The sequence below is a fragment of the Eriocheir sinensis genome, chromosome 59, assembly GCF_024679095.1.
Source record: "Eriocheir sinensis breed Jianghai 21 chromosome 59, ASM2467909v1, whole genome shotgun sequence".
NCBI classification, from domain to species: domain Eukaryota; kingdom Metazoa; phylum Arthropoda; class Malacostraca; order Decapoda; family Varunidae; genus Eriocheir; species Eriocheir sinensis.
Window position 1 is genome coordinate 6,869,985 of NC_066567.1, and position 15,000 is coordinate 6,884,984.

General features: G+C 42.9%; 1 protein-coding gene across 7 annotated transcripts in view; it reads right to left on the reverse strand.

Annotated features, from left to right (window-relative positions):
* Positions 1–15,000, reverse strand: part of LOC126985476 (hepatocyte nuclear factor 6-like) — a 296,520-nt gene that overhangs the window by 123,412 nt on the left and 158,108 nt on the right. For all 7 annotated transcript variants that reach the window (XM_050840435.1, XM_050840433.1, XM_050840432.1 and 4 more), the window contains one exon: positions 1,881–1,940. In XM_050840435.1, coding sequence (XP_050696392.1) covers positions 1,881–1,940 — 60 coding nt within the window. The remainder of the gene's footprint in view (positions 1–1,880; positions 1,941–15,000) is intronic.

The window sequence follows — 15,000 nt, forward strand, 5'->3', positions numbered from 1 at the left end:
AAAAAAGGAGACGAGGAAGAGGAAGAGGAGGAAAAGAAAGAGAGAGATATTAAGAAATTTTTCACATCTTAATCGACTCAAAAACCAAAATCCTGAAATAAAAACAAAACAAAACAAAACAAAAAAGAATGAGGACAGGTGACTTTGAGGACAGACAAAGAATCAGACAGACACAAATAGACAGGTAGACAGACGAGTGTGTTGGACATATGGACAGAAACAGACGGCAGAGAAGCAGAAAGAATAAAAGAAAGAAGATGAAAAATAAAGGGAAGATTAAGAAAGAGAAAAGGACAGACAGACAGACAGACAGATAGACAGACGAGTGGTTTTGGACGTATGGACATGAATAGAGGATAGAGAAGCAGAAAGAATAAACGAAAGAACACGAAAAAAATAATAGAGGAAGATTAAAAAAGAGAAGACAGACAGACAGACAGACAGATAGACAGACGGAAGGACAGACAAGGTATAAAAGAATCAACCATTTCGACAAAGACTTCACGAATTTCAGACACGGATCTCAAAGGGCGTGAGACTGACGTACACACACACACACACACACACACACACACACACACACACACGCACACACACACGGACGAGAAACAAACACACTAACAAACATGACTCACTAATCTTATTCTCTCTACTTCCTTATTTATCATTACTGTTTTTTCTCCACTTTGTTTATTAATAGTTAGTGTTGCTCTTTATCCATTATTGTTTAAAGGCTTCAATATTACAACACCTGGTTTGAAGCACCCATAAAACACGCCACAGTCTACAGGTGTTTTGAATTAATTAAGGGCGAGCCAGGGAATGATTTACAAACAGACGTGGAGCAACAGATCAATGGGTGAATGCGTGTGTGTGTGTGTGTGTGTGTGTAGGGGGAGGGGAGTCTAGGGGGTGGGTGTAATAGAGAGGGTAATGGGAGAGGTACATAAGGAAGGGAATAGAAGGAAGGACTGGAGGTAAGAATGGAGGGAAAGATAGAGATAAATAGAGACAGATAGACAGACAGATAGAAAGGAAGGAATAGAAGAAAGGGATGGAGATAAGAATAGATGAGAAGGGCATAGATATAGATAGATATATAGATAGAGAATAACGGAAGTAAGGGAAGAGAGAAATGAAGAGGAATGAGGGAAGAAGAGATAGAGAAAAAGAGAAAGAGACAATTCATGACTATAGAAGGGAGAAATGATAAAGTTAGAGAGAAGGAGGTAGAGAGAGACGTATGAGGAAGCAAGAGGGAGAGAAAGGAATGAGATAAGAAAAGGGTGAGAAAGAAGGAGGTAGATAAGATGGCAGCAAGAGGGAAAGAAAAAGGTAGGAAAGGAGATAAGAAAAGGGAGAGAAAAGGAGGAGATAGGGAAGGAGATAAAAAGGGAGAGAAAATGAGGTAAAGAAGGAAATAAAAATTGGAGAGAAAAGGAGATAGGGAAGGAGAATAAAAGGGAGAGAAAATGAGGTAAAGTAGGAAATAAGAGAAGGGAGAAAAAGGAGGTGGGGAAAGATAAGAAAAGGGAGAGAAAAGGAGATAGGGAAGGAGATAAAAAGGGAGAGAAAATGAGTTAAAGAACGAAATAAGAGAAGGGAGAGAAAGAGAGGAGATAGAGAAGGAGATAAGAAAAGGGAGAGAAAGGAGGCTGGGAGAGATAAAGAAGGGAGGAGGGACGGACAAGTAAAAGGGAGGGATAAGAAAAGGAGGAGGGAGGAAAGGAGGGAGTTGGTATGTGTGTTTGTGTGTACTTGTTTGTGTGTGTATGTAAATGTCTATGTATGTGTGTGTGTGTGCGTATGTATGTGTGTGAGGAACTAAGGTAAACCAGGTGAGTGTGGGCAACAAACGTAACAATCACAGGTGTCATTACCTTGGTAGTATGATGGATCTCCCCCGGTTGGTCTCGATGGATCAGCATATCCGTACCCACCTGAGGAAGAGAGAGACAGGTGCGTGAGTCACTAATTAGTACACCTGGGCAACGTGACACAGAAAGGGAGTAAGATAGAATGTAAAATAAAAAGAGAAAATGAAAATATAAACGACATGATAGTTTGAATTGATATTATTTTGGAGGTAACAGCGAAAGAGAGAGACAGGTGCGTGAGTCACTAATTAGAACACCTGGGGAACGTGAAACAGAAAGGCAGTAAGGTAGAAACGTAAAGTAAAAAGAGAAAATGAAAATATAAACGACATGATAGTTTGAATTGGTATCATTTTTGGGATACCTGTGGAAGGGAGAGACAGGTGCGTGAGTCACTAATTAGAACACCTGGGCAACGTGAAACAGAAAGGCAGTAAGGTAGAAACTTATACTAAAAAGAGAAAATGAAAATAAAAAGGACATGATAGGTTGAATAGGTATCATTTTTGGGGGTACCTGCGGAAGGGAGAGACAGGTGCGTGTCACTAATTAGAACACCTGGGCAACGTGAAGCAAAAGGTAATATGAAAACGAGAAATTAAAGAAAAAAACGAGAAAATGAGTGAAAGATATTTTGAGATATTTCTTCTAAACTAAGGAGAAAGGAGACCGGTGTGTGAGACTAATTATAACACCTGAAAAAAACGCAAATAAATATATAAAAAGTGTATCACATTTTGAATTCATATCACTGCAAATTTTGACATACGGTAAGACTCGATACAGGTGCGTGGGAAAGCAATTGAACACCTGGACGTATGCTTTCACCTGTGCGATATAAAAACGACGCTGGGGCAAGGAAAGGAATGAAAGGAAAATAAGCGTCAATTATACACAAAACTATCATTTCAGAATCTGCAAGAAAAAAATCGAAAAGAAAGAAATTAGGAGAAAGGAGAAAGATTTAGCGAGAGAAGAGAAAGAGGAAAGACATGAAAGGAAAAGGAAGAAAATAAGGAGAAAAAATAGCGAGAGAAGGGAAAGAGAAAAGAAATGAAAGGAAAAGGAAGAAAGTAAGGAGAAAAAAAATTAGCGAGAGAAGGGAAAGAGAAAAGAAATGAAATGAAAAGGAAGAAAGTAAGGAGAGAGTTGGCAAAGAGGAAATTAGGAAAAAGGAAGAAAGATTTAGCGAGAGAAGAGAAAGAGAAACGAAATGAGAGGAAAAGGAAGAAAGTAAGGAGAAAGTTGGCAAAGAGAGGAAGGGATAATGTGAAAGGAGGGGAGAGGGTGGAAGGGAGGGGAAGGTAATGACAGGAAGGGAAGTGACAGGAAGACAGGGAGAGGAAAATGACAGGCAAGGGAGGAGGAGGAATAGGAGGAGGAAGAAGAGGAGGAGGAAGTGGAGAAAGAGGAGGAAAAAGGAAAACAAGAGAAAGACAAAAGAAAAGAAAAACGAGAAATAGAAAAAGAAACAAGAAATAGAAAAAGAATAAAGAAAAGAAGAAAAAATAGGCAAAGAAGAAAATTAACAAGCAGAACAGATGATTATGAGGCACGTGGAGGAGGAGGAGGAGGAGGAGGAGTTGGAGGAGGAAGAGCAAGACACGTAAGGCACTCAGCTTGTCCCTTTCTTAATGTTTTGTCTGAAGAATGCAAAAAGGGAGGAAGAGAGGGAGGAAAGGAGGAAAGGAGAGAAGGAGGGAAGAAGGGTAAGGAGAAGAGGAAGAAAGGAAGAGAGTGAAGAGTACTGATACTTCTCTTCTAAATCTTTTCTTCTTCCTTCATTTTTTTCATTCTTTTTCAATATTTTTTTCAGTCTCAGTTTTCATTTTCTTTCTTTCCTCTTTTTTTTCACTCGTTGTTCTATCTTTCTTTTTTTTCTTTTTTTTCCCTCGTCCTCTTTCTTTCATTTTCTTTCTTTCCTCTTTTTTTCACTCGCTGTTCTATCTTTCTTATTTTCTTCTCTTTTTTTCTCTCTCTTTCTTCCCTCGTCTTCTTCTTCCTCCTCCTCTTCCTTTGTCAATCTTTCTTCTTTGTCTTTAATTTCTCTTTTTCCTTCTATCTTTCTATTTTTTTCCATTTCTTATTCTTCCTCTTTATTTTACTCTTCCTTTTACCCTCCCGCTACCATTCTACTTTTGTACCACCTCCTCCTCCTCCTCCTCCTCCTCCTCCTCCTCCTCCTTCTCCCTTCTCACCTGTCCTTGTAGGTGAGTCGTCTTAATGACACCTGGACAGACTGCAGGTGTGTGTGTGTGTGTGTGTGTGTGTGTGTGTGTGTGTGTGTGTGTGTACTGAGTTGTCATGTAAGAAAGGAACGTTCTCAAATACACACACACACACACACACACACACACACACACACACACACACACACACACACACACACACACGTGGTCAAGCCGAACTTTGATCTAATTAACGAAACACGCACTCTCTCTCTCTCTCTCTCTCTCGTTTGTACTCTGGGAATCGCCGTGGAAGGAAGAAAGAATGGAAGAGAGGAAGAATTGAAGAACTGAAGGGAGGAAGGAAGAATGAAAGAGAGAAAAGAGAGAAGGATGGAAGAAGTAAAATGGAAGAAATGAGAAAGAGAAGGAAGAGAGAAGGAGGAGAAAGGAAGAATAACAAGTCCTTACCTCCCTCCCGCCCTCCTTCCCTCTCTACCTACTAACTCTCCCATTTCTCCTCCCCATACACTTCACTTCCCATTCCCCTACACACACACACACACACACACACACACACACACACACACACACACACACACACACTTCCCCTCCTCACTTCCCTTCCTTCACCCTCCCCAGCACCTTACCCCCACAATCCCCCCCCCTCACTAAGACCTCCATTACCTAACCCCCTTCCTTACCCCCCTCCCATTTCCACCTCCTTCTTTTCCTCCCATCTCCTCTCCCTTAGATATACGAAGTCCCCTTTCCTACTCTCCCTTTCATTTCTAACCCTTCCTCCCGCTCCCATATACGAACTCCTCCTCCTCCTCCTCCTCCTCCTCCTCCTCCTCCTCCTCCTTTGTCTCCTTTTCTTCCTTTCCTCCAGTTTCTCTTCTTTCCCTTCATTGTTTCCTTATTCTAATTCTTCCTCTTCCTTTTTTTCATTCATTCTTCTCTTTCTTTAACTCCCCTTCCCCTTCTTTGCTTCCCCTCCGAATTCCAACCCCCTGCCCCCATCCCATCCCATCACATTGCCAAACCCCCTTTCCTCGACCCTTACATATAAAAACTCCCCTTCCTTACCCCCCTCCGAATTCCAACCCCCTCTTTCCCCATCCCTTCCCATCACTATACAAATCCCCTTCTTTATTTTCCCTTCCAAATTTCAACCCCCTCTTTCCCCATCCCTTCCCATCACTATACAAATCCTCTTCTTTATTTTCCTTTCCAAATTCTAACCCCATCTTTCCCCATCCCTTCCCATCACTATACAAACTCCTCTTCCTTACTTCGACCTTCCAAATTCCAACCCCATCTTTCCCCATCCCTTCCCATCACTATACAAACTCCTCTTCCTTACTTCGACCTTCCAAATTCCAACCCCCTCTTTCCCCATCACTATACAAACTCCCCTTCCTTTCCTCCCTCCCAAATTCCAACCCACCCTACCATCCCCTCCACCCTCCCCCCCACGCTCAGGTAAGGCTCAGGTGCATCTCTTAGGACAGGTAACTTTAGACTCACCTGCGCTGCTCTGCCTCCTCCTGCCGGCATATCCACTTATGGGTTTCCGATAGACTGCAGGGCCGAGGGCTTTATTAACTGCGCTTTTTAGACTGCAGCGCCACAATTAGACGCCCTCCAAACGGCCTAATTGCGCCATGATAATTGTAATCAGATCAGAGAATTCAAGACGCGAGTGAAAAAAAAATTGGGTGGTGGGGGGGAGGGGGGGAGGGGGGGAAGTGGTTGGTTAGTTATGGTTGTCTTCCTCTCTCCTCTTCCTCCTCCTCCTTCTTCTTCCTCTTCCTCCTCTTCTTCTTCCTCCTCTTTCTTCCCGGTTCGTGATTCTCAGGTTACTTTCCTCCTCCTCCTCCTCCTCCTCCTCCTCCGTGTTCTTCTTTTCCTCTTCCACTTCTTTGTTCTGTTTCATCCTCTTTTTTAATTTTTCTTCCTACTCCTCTGTTTATCATTTCTTCCTTGTTCTCCTTCTCTCTCCATTCTTCTTCTCGTCCTCCTCCTCTTCTTTTTCTTCCATCTCCGTTTCTTCCTCCTTTTCTTTCTTTTTTCCTTCTTCTCTTCCTCCATTTACCAATTCTTCCTTCATCTTCTTTCTTCTGTTTCTTGTTCGTTCTTCTTGTTCTCTTCTTCCTTTCTTCCTCTTTCGTTTCCTCCTCTTCCTCTTCTTCTTTCTTCTTTATATTTCTTTCAGTCTTTCTTTCTTGTTCTCTTCGTCTTTCTTTCTCCTTTCCTTTCCCTCCCTTTCTCTCTTTCTTCTTAGTTATCCTCCTATTTATCCTCTTCTTTCTCCTTCTCCTTCCTCTTCGTCTTTCTTTCTCCCTTCCTTTCCCTCCCTTTCTCTCTTTCTTCTTAGTTATCCTCCTATTTATCCTCTTCTTTCTCCTTCTTCCTCTTCGTCTTTCTTTCTCCCTTCCTTGCTCTCCTTTATTCTCTTTCTTCCTAGTTCTCCTGCTATTTATCCTCTCCTTCCTCCTCTTCCTTTTACTTCACCTCTTCTTCCTTCTCCTCCTTCCACTTGTGTAAGGAGAGATGGAATAAATGGGAGGGAAGGAGGAGGAGGGAAGGAGGGAGGGAAGGACAAGTAAAAAACACAGGTTAAGTCTTCCTCTTCCTCCTCCTCCTCCTCCTCTTCCTCCTTCGTCTCTGTTATAAGGAGAGATGGAGGTAAGAGGAGAGGAAGGAGGGAGGGAGGGAGGAAGGAAAGGTAAGAAGTTCACCTGTCCACCTTGATGTAGTAATTAGGGGTGGAATTTACCTGTTACCACCACCACCACCACCACCACCTTCATCACCACTAAAACACCTTCAACACCACTACTTCACCTCCACAATCATGTCACCATCACCTTCTCCTCCTCCTCCTCCTTTTTCTTCCTCTTCTTCTTCGTCTTCTTCTTCTTCTTTTTCTCTCTTATTTATTTTCTTATTCACAAGTTAAAGAGGCAAACGAAAAGGGAAGAAGAACAAGAGGACAAAAAAAGGAGGAGGAGGATCAGGAGGAAGAGGAGGAGGAGGAGGAGGAGAAAAAAGAAAGAAAAAAAAGAAACTGTAAAATAACTCCAAATAAAATAACCAAAGCTCACTTACACTATTAACTCTCTCTCTCACTCTAAACACTCCTCGTCTCCTCTTTCCCGCGACCATTTCCCAATTATTTTAGCATCAGAATCGCTGGGTCGCATCGGAGAGCAAACTTAAGGGATCGAGTAGCCTTTTAAACACGTGCTATGCGATCTGATCCTGCAGGTAATACGGCAAGTAAGGAAAACTCTGCGGAACCTACCTGCCCAATTTTACCTAACGAGAGAGAGAGAGAGAGAGAGAGAGAGAGAGAGAGAGAGAGAGAGAGAGAGAGAGAGAGAGAGAGAGAGAGAGAGAGAGAGAGAGAGAGAGAATATGAAAAAAAGAAGCCAAACTGATAATATAACTGAAAAATGGAGAGAAAAAAGGGAGAGAAAAATGAGGAGGAGGAGGAGGAGGGGGAGGAGGGATAGAAAAAAATGGAGGAAAGGAAGAGGAAGACGAGGGGGAAAAGGTATGTAAGGGGACTGGAGGAGAGAGTGAGAGAGAGAGAAGAGGGAGGGAGGGAACGAAGGATTAAAGAAAGAAGGGAGAGAAAGGGAGAGAGGGAGGAAGAGGAGGGAAAGGGAGAGAAAAAATGGAGAAAAGAAGAAAAAAAAGAAGAGAGGGAGAAAGGTAAGTAAGAAGACTGGAGGAGAATGTGAGAGAGAGGAAGGGAACGAAGGAGGAAGGAAAGAAGGGAGAGGAAGAGAGAGGGAGGGAAGGAAAGAAGGGAGAGAAAAAAAAACTGGAGAAAAGAAAAAGAAGAGAGGGAGAAAGATATGTAAGAGGACTGGAGGAGAATGTGAGAGAGAGGGAGGGAACGAGGGAGGAAAGAAGGGAGAGGAAGGGAGGGAGGGAGAGGGAGGGAATAAAAGAAGGGAGAAAAAAAATGATGAAGAGAGAAAGAAAGAACAGAGGGAGGAAGGTAGGTAAGAGGACTGGAGGAGAGAGTGAGAGAGAGGAGGGAGGGAACGAAGGAGGAAAGAAAGGGAGAGAGGAAGGGAGAGAAGGGAGAGGAGGGAGAATACAAGCCAGCTACCCTCCAATCATGACACAAATCTCTTACAATAAGGAATTAAACCCCCTTCCCCTCCCCCCCTTTCTCTCCCTTCTCCCTTCCCCTCTCTCCCTCTCTCTCCCTTCCTCTCTCTTTCCTCCCTCCTTCCCTTGCGTTTTTTCAAAGTGTCTCTCTCTCTCTCTCTCTCCTAACAAACTCAAAATAACATGATTACGTAATAGAAGGGATGGAGGCTTAGATTTCCTCCTCCTCCTCCCCCTCCTCCTCCTCCTCCTCTTCCTCCTCCTCCTCTTGTTCTTTATTTTTTTTTTTGGCGTAAGAGAAGGAGGGCGTAGAAGGCTGATAGAGGGGAAGAGAGAGAGAGAGAGAGAGAGAGAGAGAGAGAGAGAGAGAGAGAGAGAGAGAGAGAGAGAGAGAGAGAGAGAGAGAGAGAGAGAGAGAGAGAGAGAGAGAGAGAGAGAGAGAGGCTTACGTCCATTAGTGTGCGTGCGACTCACAATTATGTCAATCAGAGTGACAGGAGGAGGAGGAGGAGGAGGAGGAGGAGGAGGAGGAGTGAGCGAGGGAGGGTTTGAGAAAGGTATGGAAGGTTGAAGGGAGAGAGAGAGAGAGAGAGAGAGAGAGAGAGAGAGAGAGAGAGAGAGAGAGAGAGAGAGAGAGAGAGAGAGAGAGAGAGAGAGAGAGAGAGAGAGAGAGAGAGAGAGTTAGCTCATTCGTGTTTTCTTACATTTAAAGAAGTAGTAGGCATTCACAAAGCCAGCGAGACACACACACACACACACACACACACACACACACACACACACACACACACACACACACACACACACACACACACACACACACACAAAGGAAGATGGTGACTACATACATACATACATACATACATACATACATACATACACACACATACCTACACGACCCCTTCCCTTACATTCCTTCCCTTCCATTCCTTCTTGCCATATACTCCTCCTCCTCCTCCTCCTCCTCCTCCTCCTCCTCGAAGTGACACCTGTTAATCAATACAGGTGAGTAACATAGGCCCCATAATCCTCATCCTACCTCTACTACCTCTAACACAACCACCATTACCATTAGAGAGAGAGAGATTAGATTGATAGTTAGATTAATAGTCAGGACAGTTTTATCACACGTTTCCCATCTCACAACAATTTTTAAAGGCAGAAAGGAGATCAATCGGGTTCTAATCAGTGGTATTTTAGGGTCATGGTACAGAAGGAGGGTCAAACTACCACAAGGGCCATAAAAATATCCCTAGAAGTGCCCACACCTCCCATGAAAGTCCTATCAATTTGTGTGTTTGGGAGATGAAATGTTTAAAAAAATTTCAGGGGGTACATTGGGTCCGAGAGAATAACCACCACTACTGTACAATACATGGTGTTGTAATCTGCATTCAAATTGCACAATGTCGTTTTTTTTTCAATTTCCTCATTGTAGTAAGCAAAACTTATTTAAATTATATCATCAGTCTATACATACAGATTTCATTATAAAATAATATAAAAATATTACAATTTCATAGTTTTTTTTTTTTTTATCCTGAATTTTTAGGGGTACACGGGAACCTATAAAAATGCCCAAGGGGTACAGAGGAACAAAAAGGCTGGGAACCACTGCCCTTAATATTACTACTTCTTTTTTTTTCAGCAAAGTAAACAGTAAGCTAACCTAACCTAACTTTTTCCCATCTCTTTCCTAACCTAACCTAACTTCCACAGCTCAAAAAAAAAAAAAAAAAAAGTCCGCTAATCAAGTACAAATATATCGACATTACCATCCCAGCCACCTCTCATTATTCTCCACTCTAACCATTGTTTACCATTATTATTACCATTGTCCCCATTACAGCCATTAGTCGGGGTCTTCCATTAGTGCTGTCAATATGTCCATTATTTATCGCTACTTCCCTAATGATTTGTTAACGGTAATCTGTGTTTCCGCCGTTAATTGCATCTATATCTACCATTATCTCTATCTTCACTATTGCCATCGCCTTCATTAAGACTATTAGCATCTTCATTACTAAATCTCTACGTAATTATTGTCTGTTAACGGTAATCTGTGTTTCCGCCCTTAAACTGCATCTATATCTACCATTATCTCTATCTTTACTATTGTCATCGCCTCCATTAAGACTATTAGCATCTTCATTACTAAGTATCTACGTAATTACTGTTTTGTTATTACTTTATTGTTTTATTGTTTTCATTACCCGTGTCAATATTATCGGCTGACCTGTGTTACCTGAAATCATACCTGCCTTATTTCACACCTGTTTCACTTTCTACACATCTGTTTTTACCCTTTATACATCTGCCTTCCCCTCATTCACCTGGTCTCACACACACCTGGTCTTCTCTTAAGTCACCTGTTTCCCCTCACACACCCACATCTGTTCTGTCTCTCTCTCTCTCTCTCACACACCTAGTCTTTAATCATTCACCTGTTTCTCTCTCACACATGCACCTGTTCTGTCTCTCTCTCTCTCACACACACCTGGTCTTTAATCAATCACCTGTTTCTTCGTCACACACACATCTGTTCTCTCTCTCTCTCTCTCTCTCTCGCACACCTGGTCTTTAATCATTCCCCTGTTTTTCTCTCTCACACACACGCACACACACCTGTTATGTCTCTCTCACACACATCTGGTAATCCCTCATTCACATATTTTCCCTCACACACACCTGACTTTCTCTCATTCAGTTATTTCCCCTCACACACATGTTCCGTTTCTCTCTCACACACCTGGTCGTCCCCTCACACACCTGTCTCCCTCACACCTGCCCCTCTCGCCTCCCTTGATTGATTATTCCATTCCAGGTGTGTATGGCTGCGGGTCTCTATCAGTGCACAGGTAAAGTCATTAGCGGAACATCAAAGGGTCGGTAGTAACGCGCCCCCGTAATGTTATGCATGAGACAGGTACACACACACACACACACACACACACACACACACACACACACACACACACACACACACACACACACACACACATGAAGGCACTCAATTATACCTTTTTCCATTCACACATGCACACACACGCACACACACACCTGTCTTTCCACCTGTGCACACCTGAACGCACTCACAGGCCTATGCATCATCCGCCAGCACACATATTGTCCTCGCGCGCCGCTCACCGTGAACAGAACACGAACAAAACGAGAAATTTATTGCCGATTCGTACCTGGCGTGACGCAGGTGTATAGATTCATTAAGGAGGTGGCCAGATATACCTGTCACCCTTCACCCTATTTCCTGTTCCCTTTATTTCCCTTTTTTATGCAACAGTAAAGAAAACAGCTAAAGGGCAAAATTGAATGAGAACAAAACGGCTCCCTTCAAGAACAAAAAAGCCCCCTGAAGAACGAAATGGCCCCCTCAAGAACAGAATAGCCCCTTGATGAACGAAAAAGCCCCCTGCAGAACGAAAAAGCCCAATGAAGAACAAAACCATTTTCCTTCGTGGGGCAAAAGTCGTCTGTTTTCAACCTCACCTTTCCTTCTCCCTAATCTCTTCCTTCTCACCCTTATTCTTCCTCATACACAAAATCACACTCGTCCATACACCCTTTAACACACACTAAAACGTTTCCTGTCATTCTCCCATTTCCTCGTCACCAAAAAACACACGCACACACACACACGCACCCCCATCCACCCATCCATCCACCCACTCACACACACACACACACGCGCACACACACTCACACACACACACACACAGACACACACACACGCACACGCACACGCACCCACTTCGCTACACCCTCACGCCATGCTCCCACGCTAAAATCATAACACCCGGACATGCACTTCACACTTCACATTTCATATGTCTTGCATCGAGCTGCCTAATGCATACTATTGAAGGTTGCACGAAGGGGGGAGGGGGAGGAGGAGGAGGAGGAGGAAGGGGGGGAAAGAGGGAGAGTGAAGGAGAATGGACGTAAGGTAAGAAGTGAGTGATATTTTTTTGTGTATTTTCTTTCTCTACCTGTTTGAATACCTGTCTACTTACCTACCTGTCCTTACCTGAGCTTTTTTTGTTAATTAATTAGGCACAGATGAGCACAGGTAAAAAGTGAAGTTAAAACGGCACGATAGCTTTCTTTTTTCTTTTTGTTTTGTCTGCCTTTCTACCTGTCTACATACCTGCCTGTCCTTACCTGTTGCACACCTGAGCTTTTTGTTAATTAAGTAGGCACAGATGAGCACAGGTAAAAAATGAAGGTAAAAACGGCGCGGCAGCTTTCTTTTTTGTTCCTGTTTTCTCCGTCTTTCTACCTGTCTATCTATCTCCCCTTACCTGTTGCACACCTGAGTTTTTGTTAATCTAGCAGGCACAGGTAAACATCGGTAAGAAGACAGGTATAAACGGCACGGCAATTTTCCTGTTTTCCTTAACGTTTTTTCTGTTACCTGTCTATTCGTTCTTACCTGTTGCACACCTGAGCTTACCGTTGATTGAGTAGGCCCAGGTGAACACAGGTAAGAAACGGAGGTAGAAACGGGATGATACTTTTTTTTTTGTTGAACATTTTTCTTGTTGTTATATCTGTTCTTATACCTGTTTGTCTGTCTCCCCTTACCTGTTGCACACCTGAGCTTCCCGTAAATTAGGTAAGCACAGGTAAACACAGGTAATAAAGGTAATAACACGATTTTTTATGTTTTTTGTTGTTGTTTTATCTGTTTTTTTAAGCCTGTCGATGCCTCCCCTTACCTGTTGCACACCTGGGCTTACCGTTAATTAGGTAGGCCCAGGTGATCGCAGGTAAAATTCAGCAACGTTCGGGCTTTAAAGAGAGGTTGATATAAGTGACTTAGCGTCTTAGGTTCCGGGCTTTGATTAAACTCCGAACCTTGGCACGCGACGGTCCAGACACGCACACACACACACACACACACACACACACACACACACACACACACACACACACACACATACACACACATACACACACACACACGGAGGCACGCACGCACACACTTTACTAATAAAAAGCATATCCACTTCCACCTTGTTATTTTGCACCGTACACACAGCGCCCATTGAGAAGTGTGTTTGCGATATCATGAAAAAGAAGAGGAGGAGGAGGAGGAGGAGGAGAAAGAGGAAGAGGAGGAGGAGGAAGGAGAAGAAGGAGAAATTATGATGTTGTGAGGACTTTTTTTGTTCCTCCTATTCCTCTTTCTCCTCCTCCTCGTCCTCCTTGATGGATAAAAAAAAGGAAAATATAAAAAGATATGGATGAAATTATAGGTGAAGGAACTCTAATCATCAAGAAAGGAAGAAAAGGTACAAGGAAGAAAGGCATGTATTGATAGATGAAAAAAGGAAAAAAATATGAAAAGCTATGGATGAAATTATAGGTGAAGGAAGTGTAGTTAGAAAGAAAGGAAGAAAAGAAGAAAAGTTATGAAGGAAAAGTTATAAAAGAAAAGAAAATAGAGAAACACCTTCACTTTTTCCTCTCCTTGATAGATGAAAAAAAAAAATAAAAAGCTATGGATGATATTACAGGTGAAGGAAGTCTAGCTAGAAAGAAAGGAAGAAAAGGAGAAAAGTAATGAAAGAAAGACTATACAAGGAAGAAAGATATATTGAGAGATAAAAAAAGGAAGAAATATGAAAAGCTATGGATGAAAATGAAAAGACGAAGGAAGTGTAGTTAGAAAGAAAAGAAGAAAAGGAGAAAAGTAATGAAGGAAAGGCTATAAAAAGAAAGAAGAGAGAAGAAGAAAGAGATATAAGGAGAGACAGAGAAAGATAGATACACAGAAAGACATAGATAGATAGAGGAAGATAGAGAGAAACCGAACACAGGTAAGGCAGACAGGTAAAAAAGTACATAGAAAAATATAGATAGATAGACAGATAGAGGAAGATAGAGAGAAATAGAACACAGGTAAGGCCGACAGGTAAACAAATACATAGAAAAATATAGATAGATAGACAGATAGAGGAAGATAGAGAGAAATAGAACACAGGTAAGGCCGACAGGTAAGAAAGTGGACAATGAAAACCCAAGACGGACACCATAAATAAAAACGAACAGGTAACGCAGCATGGAGACAGCGTTACGCACGGTAGCCATTCAGCCATTGACTCATACATCTTGGACCAGGTTCGACCCCCGGGCACACACAGGTAGACACACACACCTCTACCTCTGATCCGTCTCACCTGAGTTTTAAAAGAGTTCCGCACGACAGGTGATATATATGAGGTGTATGTGAAAATGATACCTGTGTGTGTGTGTGTGTGTGTGTGTGTGTGTGTGTGTGTGTGTGTGTGTGTGTGTGAGTGAGTAAGGAGTAGAGGGGAAAAAGAAGGGAAGAGAGGAAGAGAGAGAGAGGAAGAAAGGGAGAGAGAAACGTGTGTGTGAGTGAATGGGAAGGGAAGAATGGTGTTGAGGGGAAGGAGAGGAGAAGAAAAAGGGAAGAAAAAGAGAGATGGAGAGGGAAAGTAAATAAGGAGTGAAGAAGACAGGGGAAGAGGGAAGAGAGAGAGAAAAGGAGAAGGAAGGAGTGAAGGAGAAGAAGAAAGGAAGAAAAAGGGAAGAGAGAGAGAATGGGAGAGAGGGAGGAAAAGACGGCTCGGGGAAAGTAAGAAAGGAGTAAAGGGGAAGAAAAGGGGAAGGGAGAGAAGGAGAGAGAGGGAGAGAGAGGGAGGGAAACCGTCACTTCTCTCCGCCACTCCGTTCCGTTCCGTTCCCTTCCGGCGGTCAACACAGGAACAATATTAGGAAGTGACAGGTGTGTGTGTGTGTGTGTGTGTGTGTGTGTGTGTGTGTGTGTGTGTGTGTGTGTG